Source organism: Capricornis sumatraensis, chromosome 8 (assembly GCF_032405125.1).
Source record: "Capricornis sumatraensis isolate serow.1 chromosome 8, serow.2, whole genome shotgun sequence".
Taxonomy (NCBI): Eukaryota; Metazoa; Chordata; class Mammalia; order Artiodactyla; family Bovidae; genus Capricornis; species Capricornis sumatraensis.
In genome coordinates, this window is record NC_091076.1 from 73,133,720 (window position 1) to 73,154,706 (window position 20,987).

Genomic DNA, 20,987 nt, shown 5'->3' on the forward strand with positions numbered 1-20,987 from the left:
ATCAGAGGCAGGAACAAAAGGCACAGGATAAGAAGTTGATGTTCAACCCACAATCCTGACCCTTCACCTTCACTTGATTTACAGGAGGGACCAGGCAAGCGTCGAAAGGGCTTAAATACCAACTCAGCACTGCACAATCGCTGGGACTCCTCCCACTTCAATGAAGGAAGCAGCCAAGGCTGAGGCAGGAATGAAGTGACCAGCCCCGGCGCTGCCAAGACCATAAAATAAATTAAATCAGTGGGCAACGTGGGGGGAAAATAAACGACCCTAGAATCTGACCTTCTGACACCTCAGTAGGACAAAAAAAAAAAAAAAAAATTGACCACCTCAGTCTTCCAGTCTGGATGAGATGCTAAAAGCTTCATCTGGAGATGATGGGTTTTTTTTCTGTTCTTTAACCCCTCTATGCAGCCAGAAGGAAGTTGTCAGAGGCAAGTAGGAAGTCATGATCCACAAGAGAGGAGAGGAGGTGCCAAATGCTCCAACCTGTTCCCTTCCAGTCATTAATTTCCTAACATCTCTCGGGCAAAGCAGAAAGCTTGTTCAAGGAACAAGGTCTGAGTGACTCTCCCGTCTACCAAGGTTTCTTGCTGATGTGGGGAAAGGTCTGCCAAGAACCCTTAGGCTATTAGGAAATATTCCTGAGTGGCTAAAGGCTAAAGGTCATAGACGATATACTCTCTGCCCTCTCTCAGGCAGTCTCAGCATCTCCTCCCTTTAACCTCTTCCCGCTGAAGCTTTCCTAGTAACTGGAATGCTCAGCAACCTCCCGGGAAGACCAGAGTAGGAAAACAAGGATTCTACACCGGCTTACATGCAGCATGAGCCGGTCCAAAGCGTTCTCTTCCCTCAAAGTTAGCAGTCTTGGGAGGAAAAAAAATGGCAAGCTGGTGGTGTGATGCAGGAGGTCAGACTTGGGTTATTTCCATCCAAGGGAACTGAGGCGGGGGCTGGCTGTCAAAGGTACTGGGGAGAGACGCTACTCACTTCAACCATTAGGAAGTGACAGAGGACAGAAGAAAACATTTATTATCAAGGTTGCTGAAGAAAGGGGATAGAAGTGTAGAGTGAGAGCCACTTGGGTCCCACCCTTAGGCTGAGTCCCACTGACCTTCAGCAATCAGAATCCTCAAACAAGGTCATCGGGTGTGACCACGGGGGTGGGGGGCGAGATTTCTTGTAGACAGGTATCCTCAGCTTTCATTCAGTTACACCAACGTGTGGCAAAGAGAGAGGACAGCCCTAGTGTCATTTCCAGAAATACCCCCTTCCCCTCCCCCTCATAGGGGAAGAAGGCCACTGAGATGTTCTCACAGCCTGTGGGAGGAAATGTCCTTTGGAAAATTAGAAAGCAGCAAAAATAGAAAAGAAACTGTATCCGACAAGCCCTTTAGAGACTCAAGGCCTGACTGAAAACCATCTAGATTCTAGATGAACCTTTCACAGGGTGGAGGCCAAGCCACTTCCTCTCTCTTGCTGCACCCCAGCCACTGAGTCAGGAGTTCCTCTTTCTTACAGTCAGACAGCAACATGTTTACTGCAAGGCAAGTGATGTGCCAGGCACTGGGAGGAGAGGAGTCCAGTCATGTTCCCGGGTGGTGGAAAGAACACCCTGGACTTGGGGGTTCTGGATCTATGACAGTCTCCAGCTGTGAGGCCTCATGCAAGTCAGAAGATCTGTCTGAGCCTCAATGTCTTCAGCCAAAAAAACAGGGACGATGATCTGTACCCGGCAGAGCTGGAGGGGGGAGGAGGTTTAAACAGGCCGTCTGCTAACTAGGAGGAGTTGCGCAGTGAGGTGGTCTTGCTGGTTGGGTATACACCGCCCTCCGTCCCCTCCCAAAGCCCCCATTCCCGGAACGACCCCCCAGCCCGGGTATCCGTCTCACCTGGCTCAGTACACAGGTAGGAGTAAAAGCCCTCCGACTTGAGCATGATGAGCAGAGAGCCCCAGCCCAGGAGGACTGCCGAGAAGAGGAGGTTTTCCACCACGGCGGTGCAGGCCATCCACCAGCGGCGCCGATGGGCAGTGGCCAGGGTGGGCGCCATGGCGAGGCGAGGCGCGGCGAGGCGGCTCCGGCTCCTCTCTGCAGCCACCTGCGCGCGGACCTCGGCGTCAGCGCCCGGCCCTATTCAGCCTGGGCGGCCAACCCGGGCCGCTGCCGCAGCGCGCGCAGCTTGTCACCCCCTCCGCAGCGCGGGAGTCAAGTGCGCGCAGCAAGGAAGCCCCAGCCCTGCCTCGGCCCTGGGCCACCCTCTCCGCCGCTGGCTCATTCGCCAGCCCGCAGCTCCGGGAGAAGCCGCCCCGGCCAGACAGGGAGACTTCTATCTCAGCTCACTCGGAGGGAAACTGAGGCATAGAAACACGAAGGGACAAACGCGTGCTCAGGGACGTGGAACTAATGCAGGCTCCCAGCAGAACTGACGCAGCTTGGGAGCTGTCAGGAGAGGCAGCCGGAGGTTCGGATACCTGGGCAGGGGCACACCTTACGGCTGCCACTCCCCAAGACCCCCACCAGAGCCCGCCCGCCCGCACGCACTGGAGACCCTTCCCCAGACCCGGCTCCCTTAACCACAAGATCAGCGCACGGAGCTCCGGAACGGCCCGCCCGCGGCCCGCTTATTGGCCTGACGGCACAGGAACTGCCACGCCATTGGTCGTTGTCTAGGTCGCTAGGCGCTGCGGCCACGCGAGCCCCGCATGGGCGAGGCGAAGCCGGTTCAAACCGGCGGCGCGAGTCTCCCGCGCGACCCCCGTCTGGGGCCGTTTCCTCGCCAATTGGCTCGTTTCTATGGAAGCGAACCCTGCTCCTCCATCCCCTAGCTCTCTCCTGGACCTCTTCCCCGGCAGCTACTCATCCATTCAGTCTCTCCTCCCTTATGCACACATCTTCTCCCTACACCCTTACTCCTGCGCCTTCCTCTCCCCAGCACTCAAGCTCGGGACCCGGGTCCCCAGGATCCAGCTCACCCGGCTCCTACTGGTGTGTATCGGGCCCGGCCGGCGCCTTTTCTGCCCCCCCTTTTATTCCAGCCCTTTTATTCCGACCCCTAGTAGAAAACACTGCCGCACGCTGATTGGCTGAGTCGGGGCTGGAAACAGGCATTAACCAATCGGCAGCCACCCGCCCGCCCCGCGGCGAGCAGAAGCCGGTTCCGGCCGGACTGGGAGACAAACAAGAGAGCTGGGGGGGCAGGGGCTGCGTGTGGCGGTGCTGTAGGTCTGCGGCTTAAAATTGGAGTCGTAGTCTGGCCGGGAAGCTCCAGGGGCATTCTCCCATCGCCTCTCCAGAGTCTTACCCGGAAACCCTGTCCCTGGATTGGGTCCTCTGCTCGCTGTTCCGGAGCTCTCGGACTTCCCCCTAGCTGCAAGCGGGTCTCCCTCCCGAAGCCCGCATAGCTCCCTGGCTCCGTTTTCCTCCGGCCCGCTTCGTAGTCCCCAGCTCTCACTGTGTGCTGAGCACCACGCCCGATGCTCTGGCTCCGCGTGGGTCGTTCTGCCTCCAGCCACCTCCCCACGCGATGCTGCCATCCTGTCTTCCTTGGGCTTTGTGTCCTGAATCCTCGCTCTCTCGCCTCCAGTACCCCGTGCAAGCGCTGTCTGCACATTCCGGATCCCCGGAGCTCTGTCCAGGAGTGATGTGCTTCTTCCTTTCTTTCCTGATTCACGACCCGCACTTCTGGGTGTCATCCGTCCGGTCCCTGGAAGGTGTCCCTCGGGGATCTCCACGTGGGAGTCGGGGGTTTGTCTGTCTCCTAAGACGTCAGGTACCCCCTCCAGCCTCTGACCCCCCCAATCCATTCCCACTGCCTGGTGCCACCTCTACTCCCTTACTCCCCTTTCTCCTTCCGGTTAGGGGCCTCTCTGCAAGGTGACGAGGTGGGCAGCGCAAAACTACTAGCAGAAGTCAGGCCTCCGGGAAGACGCGTGGGGTCGGGAGAGCTCTAGGCTCCTGGTCTGATGAGCGACCTGGACAAGCCCCCGAGGAATTGCCAGGGCAGGGGGATGGCGCCTGGGCTCCGGAGTTTTAGCTCCAATTGGAGGTTCTCCCCCATCGGAGGCACAACCGGCGGAGGGCCCTCTTGTCTCCCGCCGATTCAGCTTGGTCTCTCTGACACACTGTGGGAGCTGGTTTGCCACCCCAGGGCTGTGAGAGCCCCAGCAGCCTAGTGCTCCGAGACCCTGAGTCCGAGTGCGCCCCCTGCCGCCATCAACCCGCCGCTGGCAACCTTGCTCAGACCAAGCCTGACACTGCGGTCTTGGAGGATCCTGGCTGGTTGCCTATCTGGTGGCACCACCCTGAAGAATCTCACCCGCTCACTTGACAAACTTCAATCAGCCTTTCCCTCCCTCCCTCCTAGAGCCACCTACTTGAGGGCTGTCTCTCAGGCAGTTGTGCCACACAAATTTCTAAACTGTTTCAAACACACCTGTAAAGTAATTCACTTTCTCCCCCCACGAAAAACTGTACCTCGAAGATCATAGCATCACTGCCTACTTGAAGTTAGATACCGTGAAACATCATCCTTTCAATATTTGTTGGTCACCGGCTGTTATTGTCCCTCTCCATCCCACTCCGACCCCACCCATAGAGTCTGTATCTCCTAAATGTTTATCTGATTTGCCCATATGTGTCCATAGGACGGCAGCTGCTGTTCATCGAGGTTCCAGTCTCAGCCACTCAAATCCATCTCTCCACCCCCATTCCATCCCAGTGATCTTTGGGAAATGCAAATCTAACCTTGGTAAATCTGACCTCTGCTAAAACGCTAAAACTGGACCATTGGCACTGCAGGATAAAGTTCAAATTCTCCAACCTGACCCACACAGGCTCCTCCCCCACGGTGGTTGACCTGCCTGGTCTTAGTTGCTCCAGTCACATGGAATTGCCTGTAGTTTCTGCAAGTGCTGTTCTCTCACCTGTGACCCTCAAACATAGTCCCTCCTGAAACAGCATGTCCTCCAGGAAGTCTTCCCTAACTACTCCCGGTGATTGTCTCCATTATCTTTGTCCATTGACTGTTTTGTAATTATCTATTCATCCGTTTGACTTCCATTTTTCCCATTGACTATGAACTCTTTGAGGACATGCTGCTGCTAAGTCACTTCAGTCGTGTCTGACTCTGTGCAACCCCATAGACTGCAGCCCACCAGGCTACCCCGTCCCTGGGATTCTCCAGGCAAGAACACTGGAGTGGGTCGCCATTTCTTTCTCCCATGCATGAAAGTGAAAAGTGAAAGTGAAGTCGCTCAGTAGTATCCAACTCTTAGCGACCCCATGGACTGCAGCCTACCAGGCTCCTCCATAGGATTTTCTAGGCAAGAGTACTAGAGTGGGGTGCCATTGCCTTCTCTGTGAGGACATGAGCCATGCCTTATTCAGCTTGCTGTAACCAGCTCTTGATACAGAAGTAAGTACAAAATAAATGCACAATATGAGTTTGTTGAATGAAAACATAAATAAATGAAGAGGTGAAAGGTGTCAGCTTCTAGGAATAAAGGACTGAAAGCTGGGAGAATGATGTAATGTGGATAATAATGACCCTTTATTGAGGGTCAAAAATTTACTAGGTGCTTTACTTACTGTGTCATTTAATCCCTACGGTAACCCCAGAAGATAGCCACATGCCCATTTTCCAGATGAAAAAACCAGCTTTAAGTAACAAGTATGTCAGAACTGAGATTTGAATCCAGGTCTAATTTGAATGAAATTCTGGGGTCTTTTTTGTTTTGTTTTCTGTGGGTTTTTTTTCGGCTGTGCCTTGTGGCTTTAAATATTTTAGTCCCCCCGTCAGGGATTGAACCTGGGCCAGGGCAGTTGTAAGCGCCAAGTCCTAACCACTGGACCACCAGGGAATTCCCTGGGTTTGGATTTTTTTTCTCCCAGTCTTTTTGTCAGGAATGTTAAAGACCCCACATCAGCACTGCTGGCAAATTGTAAACAAATTATTATACCTAAAATAAGCTACAAGGATATGTTACTCAACACCGGGAATATAGCCAATATTTTATAATTATAATTTTAAAATTGTGAGTCACTATAGTGTACATGTGTAACATAAAACATTGTACATCAACTATACTTCAATTAAAAAATCATAAATAAAACCACTAAAGTACTAAAAAAATATAGAAGATTATTTTACTGATTTTAAGGTAGAAAAGGCTTTTCCATCTTTCCATTACACATGACATTAAACCCAGAAGTCAAAAAGAAAAAGACTTGTCTAGATTTAAAATTTTAATTTCTGTAGGGAAAAGGAGAAAGAAACTGTAAACAGCATTAAAAGACCAGTCACAAACTGGACAAAGAATTAATATCCTTGATATAAAGTCACTTATAAATCAATGAGGAAAAGATGAACATCTCAATTGAAAATTGGGAAAAGAATATAACCAAATCATCTATAGAAAAAATACTGATAACTGATAAAGATATGAAAAGAAGTTTGGTCTTAGAATAATCATAGAGATTCACTCTAAAGTTTTTCTAATGTGGGCCATTTTTAAAGTCTTTCTTGGAGAAGGAAATGACAACCCACTCCAGTATTCTTGCCTAGAGAATCCCATGGACAGAGGAACCTGGTGGGCTACAGTCCATGGGGTCGCAGAGAGTGGGACATGACTGAGTGACTAAACAACAATTGAATCTGTTACAGTATTGCTTCCGTTTTATGTTTTGGCCCCAAAGCATGTGGGATCTTGGCTCCCCGAGCAAGGATCAAACCCATACCCTCTGCCTTGGAAGGTGAAGTCTCAACCACTGGACCACCAGGCAAGTCCCAGAAATTCACACTTTTTTTTTTGAAATTCACATTTTAATGATACTATTTTTTTTTCATTTTTAAGTGATTCCATTATATATATATATATTTTTTTTTTTTTTGAGTCACGAAGCAAAGCATGTGGGATCTTAGTTCCTTAACCAAGGATCAAACCCATGCCCCATGCAGTAGAAGCATGGAGCCCTAACTACTGGGCAACCAGGAAGCTCCATATATGTATATATGGAGTTATATATTTTTCATTGTGGTTTATTACAGTTATATCTTTCTCACTGTAGTTTATTACAAGATATTGAATATAGTTCCCTGTGCTGTATAATAGGTTCTTGTTTATTATCTACTGGACATGGAACAACAGACTGGTTCCAAATAGGAAAAGGAATATGTCAAGGCTGTATATTGTTGCCCTGCTTATTTAACTTATATCCAGAGTATATTATGAGAAACGCTGGGCTGGAAGAAGCACAAGCTGGAATCAAGATTGCTGGGAGAAATATCAATAACCTCAGATATGCAGATGACACCACCCTTATGGCAGAAAGTGAAGAGGAATTAAAAAGCCTCTTGATGAAAGTGAAAGAGGAGAGTCAAAAAGTTGGCTTAAAACTCAACATTCAGAAAATGAAGATCATGGCATCCGGTCCTATCACTTCATGGGAAATAGATGGGGAAACAGTGGAAACAGTGTCAGACTTTATTTTGGGGGGTTCCCAAAATCACTGCAGATGGTGACTGCAGCCGTGAAATTAAAAGATGCTTACTCCTTGGAAGGAAAGTTATGACCAACCTAGACAGCATGTTGAAAAGCAGAGACATTACTTTGCCAACAAAGGTCCGTCTAGTCAAGGCTATGGTTTTTCCAGTAGTCATGTATGGATGTGAGAATTGGACTGTGAAGAAGGCTGAGTGCCGAAGAATTGATGCTTTTGAACTGTGGTGTTGGAGAAGACTCCTGAAAGCCCCTTGGACTGCAAGGAGATCCAACCAGTCCATTCTAAAGGAGATCAGTCTTGGGTGTTCTTTGGAAGGACTGATGCTAAAGCTGAAACTCCAATACTTTGGCCATCTCATGTGAAGAGTTAACTCATTGGAAGACACTCTGATGCTGGGAGGGATTGGGGGCAGGAGGAGAAGGGGACGACAGAGGAGGAGATGGCTGGATGGCATCACCGACTCAATGGACGTGAGTCTGAGTGAACTCCGGGAGTTGGTGATGGACGGGGAGGCCTGGCGTGTTGCAGTTCATGGGGTCGCAGAGTCGGCCATGACTGAGTGACTGAGCTGAACTGAATATTTTATATATGTTAATCCCATACTCCTAATTTATTCCTCCCTCCCTCTCCTTTGGTAACCATAATTTTGTTTTTTATGTCTGTGAGTCTATTTCTGTTTAGTAGGTAAGTTCATTTGTATCATTTTTTTAGATTCCGCATATAAAGCGATCTCATGTATTTGTCTCTGACTTACTTAGTATGATGCTCTCTAGGTCCATCCATGTTGCTGCAAGTGGCAACACTTCTTTCTTATGGCTGAGTAGTATTTCATTGTGTATGTAGACATATCTTTATCCATTCATCTGTTGATGGATACTTATGTTGCTTCCATGCCCTGGATATTATAAATAGTGCTGCTATGAACACTGGCTGCATGAATGATAATGGTTTTTATATCATTCATATCAAAATATCATTTTTTTGAGTTAAAAACCTCGAACAAAAACCTTATCTGGGGAATTCCCTGGTGGTTCCGTGTTTAGGACTGTGTGCTTTCACAGGTTCAGTCCCTGGTTGGGGAACTAACCCACAAGCTGCATGGCATGGCCAAAAGAAAAAAACCTCACAAAAACAAAACACTTATCTGTACAAAGAGTTTGACTTTTTAAGAAGCTTTAACATGTTATTGCTTTAGAGATTTTTTTGTGTATGCTAAAATAATAATGAGATGCCACCTCTAACCTATCAGATTGGGTGTGGGGAAACAGATACCAATATAATTTATGAGAACACAAAGCCATTCTTTTTGGGGGGCCATTTGGAGTAAATACTCAAATGTTTAATATTCTTACCCCATAACTCAGCAATTCCACTTCTAGGAATCTCTTCTATAAAAAAAAGTAGCACTAATACAGAAAGAGATGCAGACCGAGTTGGCTACTGAATCATTTATTGGATCAAAATAATTAGAAACAACCTACATCCCCATAGGTAGGGGATGGCTTAAACAACCTGTGTTATTTCCCCATGGTGGAATCCCAGTTTTTATAAAAAGAGGTAGTTTTATATTAACTAACATCAAAAGATAGCCAGGATACATTGTTAAGTAAAACTAACAAACTAGCAAACTACAGAATGAGACGCTCTTCTCATGTGCGCAGAAAAACATCTGAAAGGAAGCATCTAAACTGTTCATGAGCTTCTCTACACACTGGGACAGAGGGGTTTGATCTTTATTTCCTGTCTGGGTAATGAAGTATGTGAGGAAATAATTCAGGACTAGACCAACCGGCATTCCATGAAAATTTAAGTCTGGCCCCTCCCTCATCCCACAGAATCCCTTGAGGAGAAGGGAAATCTGATTTTTACTCTAGACACATGTATAATGTTAGTGCCTCTTGTTCATTTCTAAGCTTTTATTTATTGCAGCCGTGCTAGGTCTTCATTGCTGCACAGGCGTCTCTCTGGCGGTGGGGAGCAGGGGCGTCTCTCCAGGGCCTGTGCGCACGCTCCTCATTGTGCTGCCTCCCTCGTCGCGGAGCACAGGCTGTAGGGCGCCTGGGCTTCAGGAGCTGTGGCATCTTCCCAGATCAGTGACTGAGCTCGTGTCTCCTCCTGCCTTTGCAGGCAGATTCTTTACCACTGAGCGATGGTACTAGGGAAGCCCAGTCCTTTTTATTGTTAACAAACAACATTGCTTGTTATAATTAAAAAAAAATTCAACCTAGTGAGAAAAGCAAAAGAATGTGGGAAATTTGCAAATTATGTGTAAATTTAAGAAACTAATCTGCCGCACTCTCCTCTTCCAGAGAGAAATGCCGTGTGATCCCTTTCTTTCAAATGCTTTTTACGCACGTCCATCTTTTTCATTTCTTTAAAAAATAGTTACTCGGTTATGTCGGGTCTTAGTAGCAGCGCGTGGGACCCAGAGTGGGCAGGCTTCAGTAGCTGCTGCGCTCGGGCTCTCTAGTTGTGGTCCGTGGGCTTTGTTGCTCTGCATCATGTGGGGTCTCATAGGTCTGACCAGGAATGGAACCCAAGTCCCCTGCATTGCAAGGTAGATTCTTAACCACGGGACTACCAGGGAAGTCCCCCTCACGTCTTTAAGTCTAAAAAACAGTCACAAAATAAACACAAAATGGAAGAATTCTAAACATGTATTCTGAGGCCAAAAGGAATGAAATTTATGAAAAGGAAACATGATTTACATGTAACAGGATAGCATGAACAAGCTCCCATATTCTTACACAACCTGATTTAGTTGGTTGTTTAGGAACCTTTCATAAGGAATATCTCTTTAATTTTTTATCATCCAACAGTTAGGTTGTTTCCCATTTCAGAGAAATGTTTTGCAAATAAAGGAAAGAAGAGACTGGGACTAAACAGAGCCCAGGACAACAGGGAAAAAGTCCCTGCAGTCTTCTCTTCCCCCTTCCTGACCCCATCCGGTGGGGTCTCTGCCCAGGCCTTCCAGACCCACTCCCAGAGCTTGGCTAGGACCCAGAGCCAACTGGCCTCCAGCACTGACATTTCCCGGTGAAAGCGCAAGGGGGCATGTCTTTCTGGCCCTGGGATATTTTCTCAGCACAAAACACAATCTGATCGGGGCAATCTGAGGCCTAAGCCCCATCCACCATCTTCCCACTCACGAAATTCAAGATCCTCAGGGGTCTGGTGGCCCAGAGATGGGTACAACATTTTCATACTGGGGCTCCTCCTGCCCTTCCTCGTCAGCCACCTTCTGGAGATCCTGTCCTAGGGGACCATCCTCAGGGGACAGCTCCTGGCCACCCCCTGAGCTCTTGATGCCGCCCCCCAGGCCCCTGGCACCCTCCTCTGACCCAGTCCCTGCAGACTCCAAGGCCCCAGTCAGCTCCTCCTTCATGGCTGAGCTGGGGCTCTGATGGGCAGAGCCAGAGTCCAGCCTGGGGCTGCCCCTGTTCCGACTCAGGGCCCGACGTGGAGGCTTGGGGATGGCACTCTTGACCTTGGGTTCTGCCTGGCCTCTCTGGAAGCTACCAAAACGGCGGAGGACAGACCGGACGGGGCCCTCAGGTCCCCGGGGTGTCCCTGCCAACATGTAGATTGTGCTGACAGAGCCTGAGCTCTCCTGGACGCTGCCCTCGATGGCTTCCACACGCTCAGCCACTGTCCGGCCACCAAGTGGGAGCCGGCGGCGACCAGCAGCTGAATCCCTGGGGCTGGCAGTGCCAGGAGGGGCCCCATCTGTTTCCACTTGTGGGCCTGTGGGCTCCTCAATCTCCTGGCTTTCGGGACCTGGCTGGGTCCCCCGGGAGAGCCTCTTGGGCTTGCGGAGCGGGCTGGAGAGCTCCCCGGAGCCTCGGCGACTCTGCGGTGCAAACTTGGTGCCTTCAGCAAAGGAGACTGATGGCCGCTTGGCCCTGGCGAGGCTGGAAGTGCGCGGGATGGCAAACGGCGTGGAGGTGTCCTCAGGGGGAGGGAAGGGACCTCCAGCCAGGCTGGCCTCTGAGGATTCCGCTGGGGCCGCAGGGACCATCCCTGGAGAGGAGACAGAAGGGCTTGACTGAAGCTGGGCTGGGCTCCCCAGTGCATCTTACCCAGCTCAGCATCTTTTGGGAGGCCCCCAAAATGGAGCAAGGGAGAGGGTGAGGATGCAGAGGGCCAGGGGAAAGGGCTATTCAGGCAGAGACTACCGCCGCTACCCTCTTCTCACTGTTCTCCCCAACTTTGTGATCATACCGCACTCCAACCACGCTGAAACTCTTTCAGTGCCACGTGGCCATGTCCTTCTTACTTACTGCCTTTTGTGTACACTGCTCCCTCTTCCTGAAATGTCATTGCCATTTCTCCCTGTCCCTGGGCTAACTCCTACTGATTCTGCAAGATTCAACTCCAATACCGTGAACACAGAGACATCGTCTCTGACCCCTGTCACCCCTGACATGCTGGATTACGAGCCCCTACTCGCATGTCCCCCGTGAAAGCATGTATCACTTTGTCCTACCACCCGCTGTCTCGTAGACTATAAGCTTGGGCAGGGCAGGCATCTCTCTTGTTCTTGACTGCATCCCACAGCCAAGAACCGTGATGGGCACAGAGTGGGCGCCTGCTACATGTCTGCTGAAGGAATAAAGAAGAGGGTGTGATGAGCAGGCTGGCTCAGGGGGTGGGGGGCCTGTTTGGGGGCTACCTTCTTGGGGTGGTACGCAGTAGGCAGGACCCTCGTTCTCTTCTCCAGACTCGGAATCCGAAGAGAAGGAGTCGTCTGAAGCCCAGCCGGCGGAGGGTGGCTCGATGAAGCTGTGGTTGAAGGGAATCTCCGGGTCGTGGTGCGAGACTGTGGGGGAGGGGCTCCAGGTCAAGTGCAGCACCCGAGGGGACGCCTTGTCCCTTGGCAACCCCTGGCCTTCAGCACCCACTTACCTGTCACCCAGGGAAGCTTGTGGCTGCTCAGGGAACCACAGGGCAGCGCAGAGCCCAGGCTGGAGGTCAGGGCCTCCCAGACCTGCAGCTTCATCCTGGACATGGCAGTTCCATCTCTCACTGGCCTGAGGGCAAGGGAGAGTGGTCAGTGTGGGAAAGCCCTGACTAGGGCAGGAGAAAAGGCCCAGGACCATTCTGACTCCGTGGTTCACGTGACAAAGTAACTATGTCTACCTCAATTACTCTCTGTGACTACAGAGTAAAATCCAAACTGAGATATGCAGATATAATATCGACCCCGAGATTCAGGCCTGACCCAGAGGCCAGCATGGCTCCAGAGTCACAAGGTGGCCAATCTGGCTCTGATTTAGCCTCTCTGGGCCTCAACTTCCTCATCTGTAAAATGGGGACAACAGCTCCTATCTATCAGAGCTTTTTTTTCAGGACCCAGCATAGCACCAGCTACACAGAGGGCTGCCCCCAAATGCAGTGCTGTGTGATAATCATCCTCGCTGAGCCGCAGCTCACTGATCTTTCTGGAAGTGACACCACCTCCAGGAAGCCCACCCTTGTCCCCACCCCCAAGCTGGAAGCGACTGCTTCACTCATTGCCATTCCTCAGACAGACTGTGCACACGTCCTGGTTCCCGAGTGAGGGGCTTCTCCTTTTCCCTGAGAACTAGGTCCCCAGGGTAGGGCCTCCTAGGTCTGGGCTCTGATGACGCCCCCACAGACAAGAGGGACATGCTCAAGGGGCAGTGAGTGAACCAACAGCACATCAGACAAAACAGAGTCCAGAAAACAGCATGGGCTTCATGCGGGCCAGTGACTAGCAGGGTCACCTTGGGTCTGTGTCCTGGGAATTGAGAAGGCAAATCTCCTGCCCCCGGGTGCCTTGCTCAAAACCTCTGTCCACACTGCTCTGAGCTTCCAAGGGGCCGAGAAGTACGAAGAGGTTTCATAAAGGAACAAAGCTCTTGTGTGAAGAGTGTTCCCCGCAGTAGCCCCCAAGCCTCAATCCCTCCTTGCCCCTCCTTTTCTTGGAAAACCACGCTCTCTGCTGAACTCTTGCACAGGCTTTCACGGCGCTCTCCCTTCACGTCTCTTTGCCTCCCCACCCAGAGCTATCTTGCTGCTTCTGCCTTCTGCCAGCCTGGTGCCTGCTCCCCCACACCCTCCACCCCTGGAAGCGTCTGAGGAGGGCAGGTGGCTGAAGTGGTGTCTCCAGGCCACAGCCATGGCCAGCTACCTCATTACCTCTGACCTACATGTGTGACAAGATCAGCCTATCTCCATCCCAGAAAGGAAACCATAGATACCACCTTGCTTCCACCCATGGCCTGAGCTGTGGGGTCGGGAAGACAGGGGCCTGAGTTCACCTGTCCTTGGGGTCCAGCCGGGCAGCCCAGCAGCAGCAGGCACAGCAGGCGATGGCCAGCAGGAGCAGCAGCAGAGGTACGAGGATGCCCGCGATGAGGGCGGCGTCCTGACTATGAGATCCTAGGGAGGGCGGGGGACGGACACATATTCGGGGCCTTCTTGTCTCCCGCACATCATGTCTCATCTCTAGCTCTGCATTGCCTTCTCCTCAGAATCTCCCACCTGTGGGGCCCTCCCTCTCCTCTGAGAGATGTAGATTCAGCTCAGCTTGGAGGCCCCCTCCTCCAGGCAGCCTCCCTGCTGGTCTGTCCCTTCCTGATGGTCCACGGCCTGTTCCACAAACTCTTGCCCCAATTCTCAGGCCTGATGAGACACCTCAGTGTCCAGCCCTGTGTACCTGGTGCTAGCTTGTTTTCTCAGGGGCCCAGGGCTCTGTCATGTGTTTGGGGGGCTTCAGAGCACCCATACAGATTTCAGATAGAGAGAGCATCTCTGAAGTGGGCTTAGCCTTTCTAGCAAGTAAGGAAGTCCCAGAGCCTGTGTCAAGGGCCATTCTTTCATGACTTCCCTGGCAGACCAGTGGTTAAGACTCCCAGCTTCCACTGCATGGGGCGCGGTTTCAATCCCTGGTTAGGGAACTAAGATCCCACATATCACGCACTACAGCCGAAAAAAGAAAAGAAGGCCACCCTTCCCCCAGCTATTTCACCCTGTACTTTTTGTTCCAGCTTACCCAGCTGGCAGGCCCCAGAGACAGGGTCGCAGCTTCCCTCTGGACATTCGCAGGGAACAGAGCAGTTGTTTCCATGGAAGCCAGATGGACACGAAGTATTGCAGCTTTGGGGGGGGACAGGGGAGATAAGTGGGAGGCTGGCTGAGAAGGCATGGAGGTGGGCAGGGGAAGGTAGATTTCTGGGCACTGCTCCCCACCCCCTGCCACACAGACTTCCCCTGAAGCATGCCCAGCCAGACTCCTCTGACCTCTGAGCCACATTCTAAGCACCCTACCCCTGGCAGTGTTTATAAGAATCCCTTAGCCCCTAAGCCCATCTTCCAGAGAGACCATCCACAAACTACCCCCTGGCTCCCAGGCCCCCCAGGGTGCAAGCCTCAGGCAGGGCCCACCTCTCACAATCTTCACTCCATGTCCACTTGGCGCTATCATTGAAATAAGCAAGAAGCCAATCCAGGCTTCCTCGGGGTTGGAGGTCTGGGCAAGGCCCAGCCCCGCCCTAACTCTCTGGGCCTGGGTCCTCTCTGTAAAATGAAACCTCTGCCAGTTAATTCTCTCTTCTGTCCCACGGGTGGGAGAACCTGACACTGGCGATGCTGACATTCCCAGGTGGCTCAGTGGCAAAGGATCCGCTGCCAAGGCAGGAGGTGCAGGAGATGCGGGTTCCATCCCTGGGCTGGGAAGACCCCTTGGAGATGGGAATGGCAACCCGCTCCAGTATTCTTGCCTGGGAAATCCCATGGACAGAGGGGTCTGGCAGGCTACATACAGTCCATGGGGTGACACAGAGTTGGACACGACTGAGCTGGTTCTACTTCTGCTACTGAGCCCCCTTTGGAAGATGCAGAGGAATACCAGAGGAATTCCACAACCAGAGGAACACCTTCCTAGTTATGAGTATGCTGGGTGGGCGGTGGAGAAGCCCAGGCAGGGAAGTTTAGGGAGCAGACTGCACAGAGGCCTGACCTAGGCCCCTCCTCCTCCCAGTCCTCACCTGGGCCCCCAGTAGCCGGCGTTGCAGACACACTCCCCAGTCACAGCATCACAGGTCCCCTGGACACAGGTGGGGCAGGTAGAGCCACAACCTTCCCCAAAGGTGCCAATCAGGCAGGGGTCTTCGCACCTGAGGTGAGAGGAGACACAGAATGGAGAACAAGGCCAGCCTGACTGCCCCCGCAAGGGGCCCACCCATATTCCCCCACACTTCTAGGTTCAGGGACCCAAGCGTCTACTCATTCAGCAGTGAAGCTCAGGTACAAGCAGGGCCTTGAATCTGAGGTCAGACCCAATAGGTGACAGACTATAGATCCCTGGAGGGAGATAAGGGTGGGAAGCCTGAGTAGCGGAGGGCCTGCCCAGGGCCACATCATCACCCATGTCTCCTGCCTTAGTTTTTACCCAAAGGTGGGCCCCATGGGGTTGTGTGACTATATGCTTGGAAGAGGGGGCAGCTCTCCAAGAGGGAGCAGCTGGAGCAAGCATCTAGAAGGTATACCCCTCCTTGAGCAGGCTGGCCCCTCACCTGGGCCCCCGCCAGCCAGGCTCACAGTGCTGACAGTGCCCAGTGTCTGGCTGACAGGCCTCTCCAAGCCGGCAGTGGGGGCACTGCTGCCTGCAGTTCTCCCCAAAGGTGCCAGGAGGGCAGGGCTGGTGGCACTGGGTCCCGTTCCAGCCTGGCGCACAGGCCTCGCAGCTGCCTGTGTCTGCAGAGCATGGCTTATTCTGCTTGCACTGGCCACAGCTGGGAAGAGAAGGAGTCCAGGGAGCCCTGGGAGGCAGACGGATGTCGCAGCCACCCAGGCCTCCAGGGTCTAGAGAGCATCTTGGTTCCAGCAGGGCCATTCAGGCAGGTTTGAGCCTCAGTTTCCCCATGTTGTACAACAAAGAGGCTGGACAGACTATCTCTGAGGCTCTAGTAGGATTCCAGCTCTTTCCTAACTACCCACCCCCCCACATTCTGAGCCCCAGCCTTCCCTGGATCCCAGCGTCCCCAGGAGTTCCCAGCCCAGCCAGGAAAACCAAGTTACCGCCCCAGCCTCTGCCTCCCCTCTGCCCAGGGTCTCCTTCCTGCCCCTTTCCCAGTCCTCCCCTTTCCCCTTCCTCCCTTCCACCCTTGCCACCTCAGAGGTCTGGCGTGAACAGGCCTCACTAGCTTAGCTCCTCTCCTATTTTGTGCATTTAAAAATGCATCAGGTGCCTGTTTTCACCACTAGCATTTTATCTTTAGATTTTTTTAAGGTTTACTGAGTTATCATTGACATACAGCACTATTATGAATTCAAAGTGTGCAGCATAATGACCTCATATATATAGTGTGAAATGGTTACCAGGAAAAGTCTAGTTAACACCCATCATCTCATATGGAAACCAAAAACTAAAGTGTTGTTTTTTTTTTCTCCTTGTGACGAGAACTCTTAGGATCTACTCTTTTAACAACTTTTCCAGTAAGGCTTATCTTATCTTAATATCACCTTCATCCTTATTTGAACTTTCTCCCTCCAAAGACTTAATTATCTGGGATCATGCACGTGGATCAGACTCGTTAGTGGGAGAAGGGGAGTTCATAAAATCAATTTAACAGATCCTGACCAGAATTTAAAGAGAGAACAGAAAACATTTGGGTGTATATATATGCGTGCGTGTGTGTGTTGTCAGCTTAATTTTTTACTTCAGTTAATATACAGCCCATCATATACATGTATGATATATATGTATATCATGTGTATAAAGAAAGAAATAAATGGACCATAAAGAAAGCTGAGAACCAAAGAATTGATGCTTCTGAATTGTGGTGTTGGAGAAGACTCTTGAGAGTCCCTCAATCCTAAAGGAAATAAATATTCAGTACTAAATATTCAATCCTAAAGGAATATTCAGTCCTGAATATTCATTGGAAAAACTGAGGCTGAAGCTGAAGCTCCAAGAGTTGGGCCACCTGATGCGAACAACTGACTCATTGGAAAATACCCTGATGCTGGGGAAGATTGAAGGCAGGAAAAGGGGAGGGCAGAGGATGAGATGGTTGGATGGCATCACCGACTCCATGGACATGAGTTTGAGCAAGCTCTGGGAGTTGGTGATGTACAGGGAGGCCTGGCCTGCTGCAGTCCGTGGGGTCGCAAAAGAGTCGGACACCACTGAGCGACTGAATTTAACTGAATACATATATGATAGAATGTAAAACGTTTCTTAAAGTGGGCGGACCTGGTCAAAGTTTGAAAGACCCTGAGTGGCAGAGACCCTGCAATAGCCCTTTTGCTATGTGATTCGTTGTGTTTCTTTTGTCCTGTTTCTACGGCTTGCTAGGAGTATTTTATTCAACTGTAACCAGATGAAAGTGGTGGGCGAGGCTGGACTTAGGGGCATCGAGGGTCTCTTTGCCCCCTTTCACCCCACCCTTGTCTGTTTCTGCTCAAGTTTCTCCCAGTGCTCCCGCCTGCCCCTCTCATTCTCTCCTGCTCCTTCGCACGCCCTCCTCCCTCCCTCTCACCCTGGCTCACCTGTCGCGGCACTGGAGCCCGTACCGGCCGGCGGGGCAGGGCAGCTCGCAGCGCACGCCACGGAAGCCGGGCGGGCAGGTGCACTGGCCGGAGGCGGCGCTGCAGCGGCCGCGCACGCATTCGCACGGCTGCCGGCACTCGGGGCCCCACCAGCCCGGCCGGCAGGCGCAGCGGCCCGACTCCTGCGCGCACGGCGAGCCGTGGCAGGCGCAGCGGAAGCTGCAGCGGCGGCCCCACCAGCCTGGCTCGCACAAGCAGGAGCCGGTGGCCTGATCGCACCGCGCCGCCGCGGGGTTGCACTGGCACGGGCGGCGGCACGTGGGCGACCACCAGCCGGGATCGCAGCGGCACGCGCCGGTCTCGGGGTTGCAGCGGCCGTGGGGACCGCAGGCGCACGGGAACTCGCAGCGGTCACCCCAGCGGTCGGGTTGGCAGTGGCACACGCCGGTGGCCGGTTCACACTGGCCGTGCGGGTGGCAGGCACAGACCTCCCTGCAGTCGGGACCCCAGTACTGGCCCGGGCAGCCTGCGGCAGGGCAGGGGGGAACGGAAGAGGGTCAGCGGGCTTGGGCCGGGCACGGATGCGCTCTGCGCGCCCCCTTGTGTGCCAGGAGGGACCCTGGCACAAGGAAGTGTGTGTTGGGGGGGGGAGCCGGCCCACCCTCCAGGAGCTGGGGACAGCCTGTCCCCCAGGGCCATAGCTCACTTCCTGCCCCCGACTCTGAACCACAAGGCTCGTTAGCACTGGCCTAGCCTCCCACTTCCACATTCCAGAACACACTTAAGAGTGGAAAAGGGGCCTGTCCAGAGCCACACTGAAGTGGGTGGGCCTGCACTGGGGCCCCTCCTCCCTCTCTTTGGGTTCCCCCCCACAACTGTGTCTATCCAGGCTTGGAGGGTGCCCTTGGGGTCGTGGAAGAACCCACACACCCCCAGCATCTCCTCTCAACCCCAACCCCTGGCGGCTGGCTGCCCTCTGGCTAAACTGCCCACCAACCACTTTGTCAAGTCCCTCTTTGTGCCAGAGAAGGTAGACACTCCAGGCACCCTCCAGACTCGCATAAGGTGTACGAGACTGAGAGCACATTCACTTTGCAGTTGACCGGGATCTCCAGCATCTTTCAGGAAGTTGAAAGGGAAGACGAACAGCCCAGAAATGAACCTGTGGGAGGACTTAGAGGATGGCATAGAAACCAGATGACTCAGGGCATCCCCGGGAGTGCGTCACTTCCTGTCTCCGGACCTCAGTTTCCTCAGCGAAGCTTGGAGGGACTCTGGCCCTGCTCTTGTAAGATTACTTTGCTACCTGCTTCACCTCCCCTCTCCCTCAGTCCTGCCCGGCGCCTTCAACCTTCAGGAGACACTCAGGACTCACGGGAGTTGCACTGGGCTCCGAAGAATCCAGGTTTGCATCGACAGAGGCCTGGTTTCACACACACTTCGTCTTCCCGGCAGGCGTCCAGCCCCTCGCAGATGGCTGAAAAACACCCCACCCAGGTTGGAAGGACAGGGGTGTGGCCAGGGGGACACTCTGTCCCTCTCACTGGCTCCCGCTGCCCTTGCCTCCCTCGAGGGCTGTTTCCTTGGGGCTGGGGGGGTTGGATCACAGGAGGGACCATGGCACAAGGGCTCAGGAGGGCAAACAGACCCCAGGGTGGATAGAAAGAAAGGGTCATTGGGCTCTGTCCTCCTTTCTCCTCCAGTGGCAGGTGGGGTGGGGCGGGTGGGACCATCCTGGCTACTCACGGATGGTGCATTCTTGATCTTTCTGCCTCCAGCCTGGGCAGCACTGGAGCTCAGCAGAGGGGCTGTGGGGCAGAGAGGGGTCAGCCGAGGGGGCAGCCTGGCCCTGCAGGTGGATCACTGTCGCTGGCCTCAGCCCCATCTGGTAGGCCTAGCCAAGGTTCACAGCCCCACGTCCGCAAACCCTTTCCGCTCTGTCCCTGGCCACCCCACTGCCTTCCAGGCTGTCCCCGAGCCCCTCCCGCTTCAGCCCCCCTTTCCTCATGCCCTCCTCCCCCCTCATCAGACTCCCACAAGACCCACCTGCTGGCCTTGCAGACGTGCCGCCCCCCGGCGTCCAGCTCAGACCCCGGGGCCCCCAGCGCCCCGAGCAGCAGCAGAGGGAACAGAAGCCCCGGCCCCATGGCGGCCAGTGCAGCGGGAGGGCTTGGGTCAGTCTGGCCCCCACAGCGCCCAACCCCCTTCCTGCTTCCTCCCCAGGCTTTTCCTGAGGAAACCAGGCTAGAGGGGCGGGCTGCCATGAGGCACCTCCCTGAGACAGTGGGCAGGCGCTGAGACGCAGACACCAGAATAGTGAAAGGAAAGGGAAGGCCAATGGTGAGGGCTGAGTGGAGGCTTCTGGGCTGGTCTGAATCCGGAGTGGGCAGGACGATGAGGCTGTAAGTCCCGGATTCCAGGACAGGCGAGCGGGTGAGACATGGGAATCTGTTAGGTCACATTCCCCAAGGAAAGTGGGAGAGGGGAGAAGGCCTCCCCACCAGTGACAACCAAGGGGCCATCCTGGCAGAGCTGGGCAGGGGGGGTCACCGGCAGACAGACAGGGAGCCGTTTCTGGCTATCACAGGCAGTTGCTTTATTCCAATAGCTTAGGCCATCTGTACAAACACCTGGGAGGAGGGCAGTCAGCTCTCCGTTTCACAGATGGGGAAACTGAAACTCAGAGAAGCAGCACTTTTATCTGGCCCCCAAGGCTTGGCACAGAGATATAGGAAGGACAGCATATTAAAAAACAGACATTACTTTGCCAACAAAGGGCCATCTAGTCAAAGCTATGGTTTTTCCAGTAGTCATATATGGATGTGAGACTTGGACTATAAAGAATTGATGCTTTTGAACTGTGGTGTTGGAGAAGACTCGTGAGAGTCCCTTGGACTGCAAGGAGATCCAACCAGTCCATCCTAAGGGAAATCATTCCTGAATATTCATTGGAAGGACTGATGCTGA

At 53.0% G+C, this 20,987-nt stretch overlaps 2 protein-coding genes across 4 annotated transcripts in view; both read right to left on the minus strand.

Annotated features, from left to right (window-relative positions):
• Positions 1-2,989, minus strand: part of SLC43A2 (solute carrier family 43 member 2) — a 39,696-nt gene extending 36,707 nt beyond the window's left edge. For both annotated transcript variants that reach the window (XM_068976185.1, XM_068976186.1), the window contains exons 1-2: positions 2,975-2,989; positions 1,893-2,100 (exon numbers count right to left, since the gene is read on the minus strand). In XM_068976185.1, coding sequence (XP_068832286.1) covers positions 1,893-2,052 — 160 coding nt within the window. In that variant the 5' untranslated portion in view covers positions 2,053-2,100; positions 2,975-2,989. The remainder of the gene's footprint in view (positions 1-1,892; positions 2,101-2,974) is intronic.
• A 5,974-nt stretch (positions 2,990-8,963) lies between these two features.
• On the minus strand, positions 8,964-20,415 carry SCARF1 (scavenger receptor class F member 1). 2 transcript variants are annotated; one of them, XM_068975859.1, is made up of 11 exons: positions 20,067-20,415; positions 19,767-19,828; positions 19,396-19,497; positions 18,021-18,546; positions 16,043-16,261; positions 15,515-15,643; positions 14,521-14,624; positions 13,787-13,907; positions 12,408-12,532; positions 12,175-12,321; positions 8,964-11,522 (listed from the first exon to the last, which is right to left on the minus strand). In XM_068975859.1, the coding sequence occupies exons 1-11, from the start codon at positions 20,282-20,284 to the stop codon at positions 10,666-10,668; spliced, it is 2,610 nt and encodes an 869-aa protein (XP_068831960.1). In that variant the 5' UTR covers positions 20,285-20,415; the 3' UTR covers positions 8,964-10,665. The 2 variants fall into 2 exon arrangements, with proteins under 2 accessions (XP_068831960.1, XP_068831961.1); XM_068975860.1 differs by having other exon boundaries at positions 10,824-11,522; positions 12,175-12,284.
• Positions 20,416-20,987: the final 572 nt, after the last annotated feature.

Excerpts from the sequence above, each read along its gene's own strand:
- SCARF1 (XM_068975859.1), bottom strand. The coding sequence starts at position 20,284 with ATGGCAGCCCGCCCCTCTAGCCTGGTTTCCTCAGGAAAAGCCTGGGGA. Across the intron at positions 13,908-14,520 it reads CTCTGGGGCCTGCCAGCTGG|GATCTCATAGTCAGGACGCC; the intron begins GTAAGCTGGAAC and ends CGCCCTCCCTAG. Across the intron at positions 12,322-12,407 it reads CAAGCTTCCCTGGGTGACAG|TCTCGCACCACGACCCGGAG; the intron begins GTAAGTGGGTGC and ends CCTCCCCCACAG.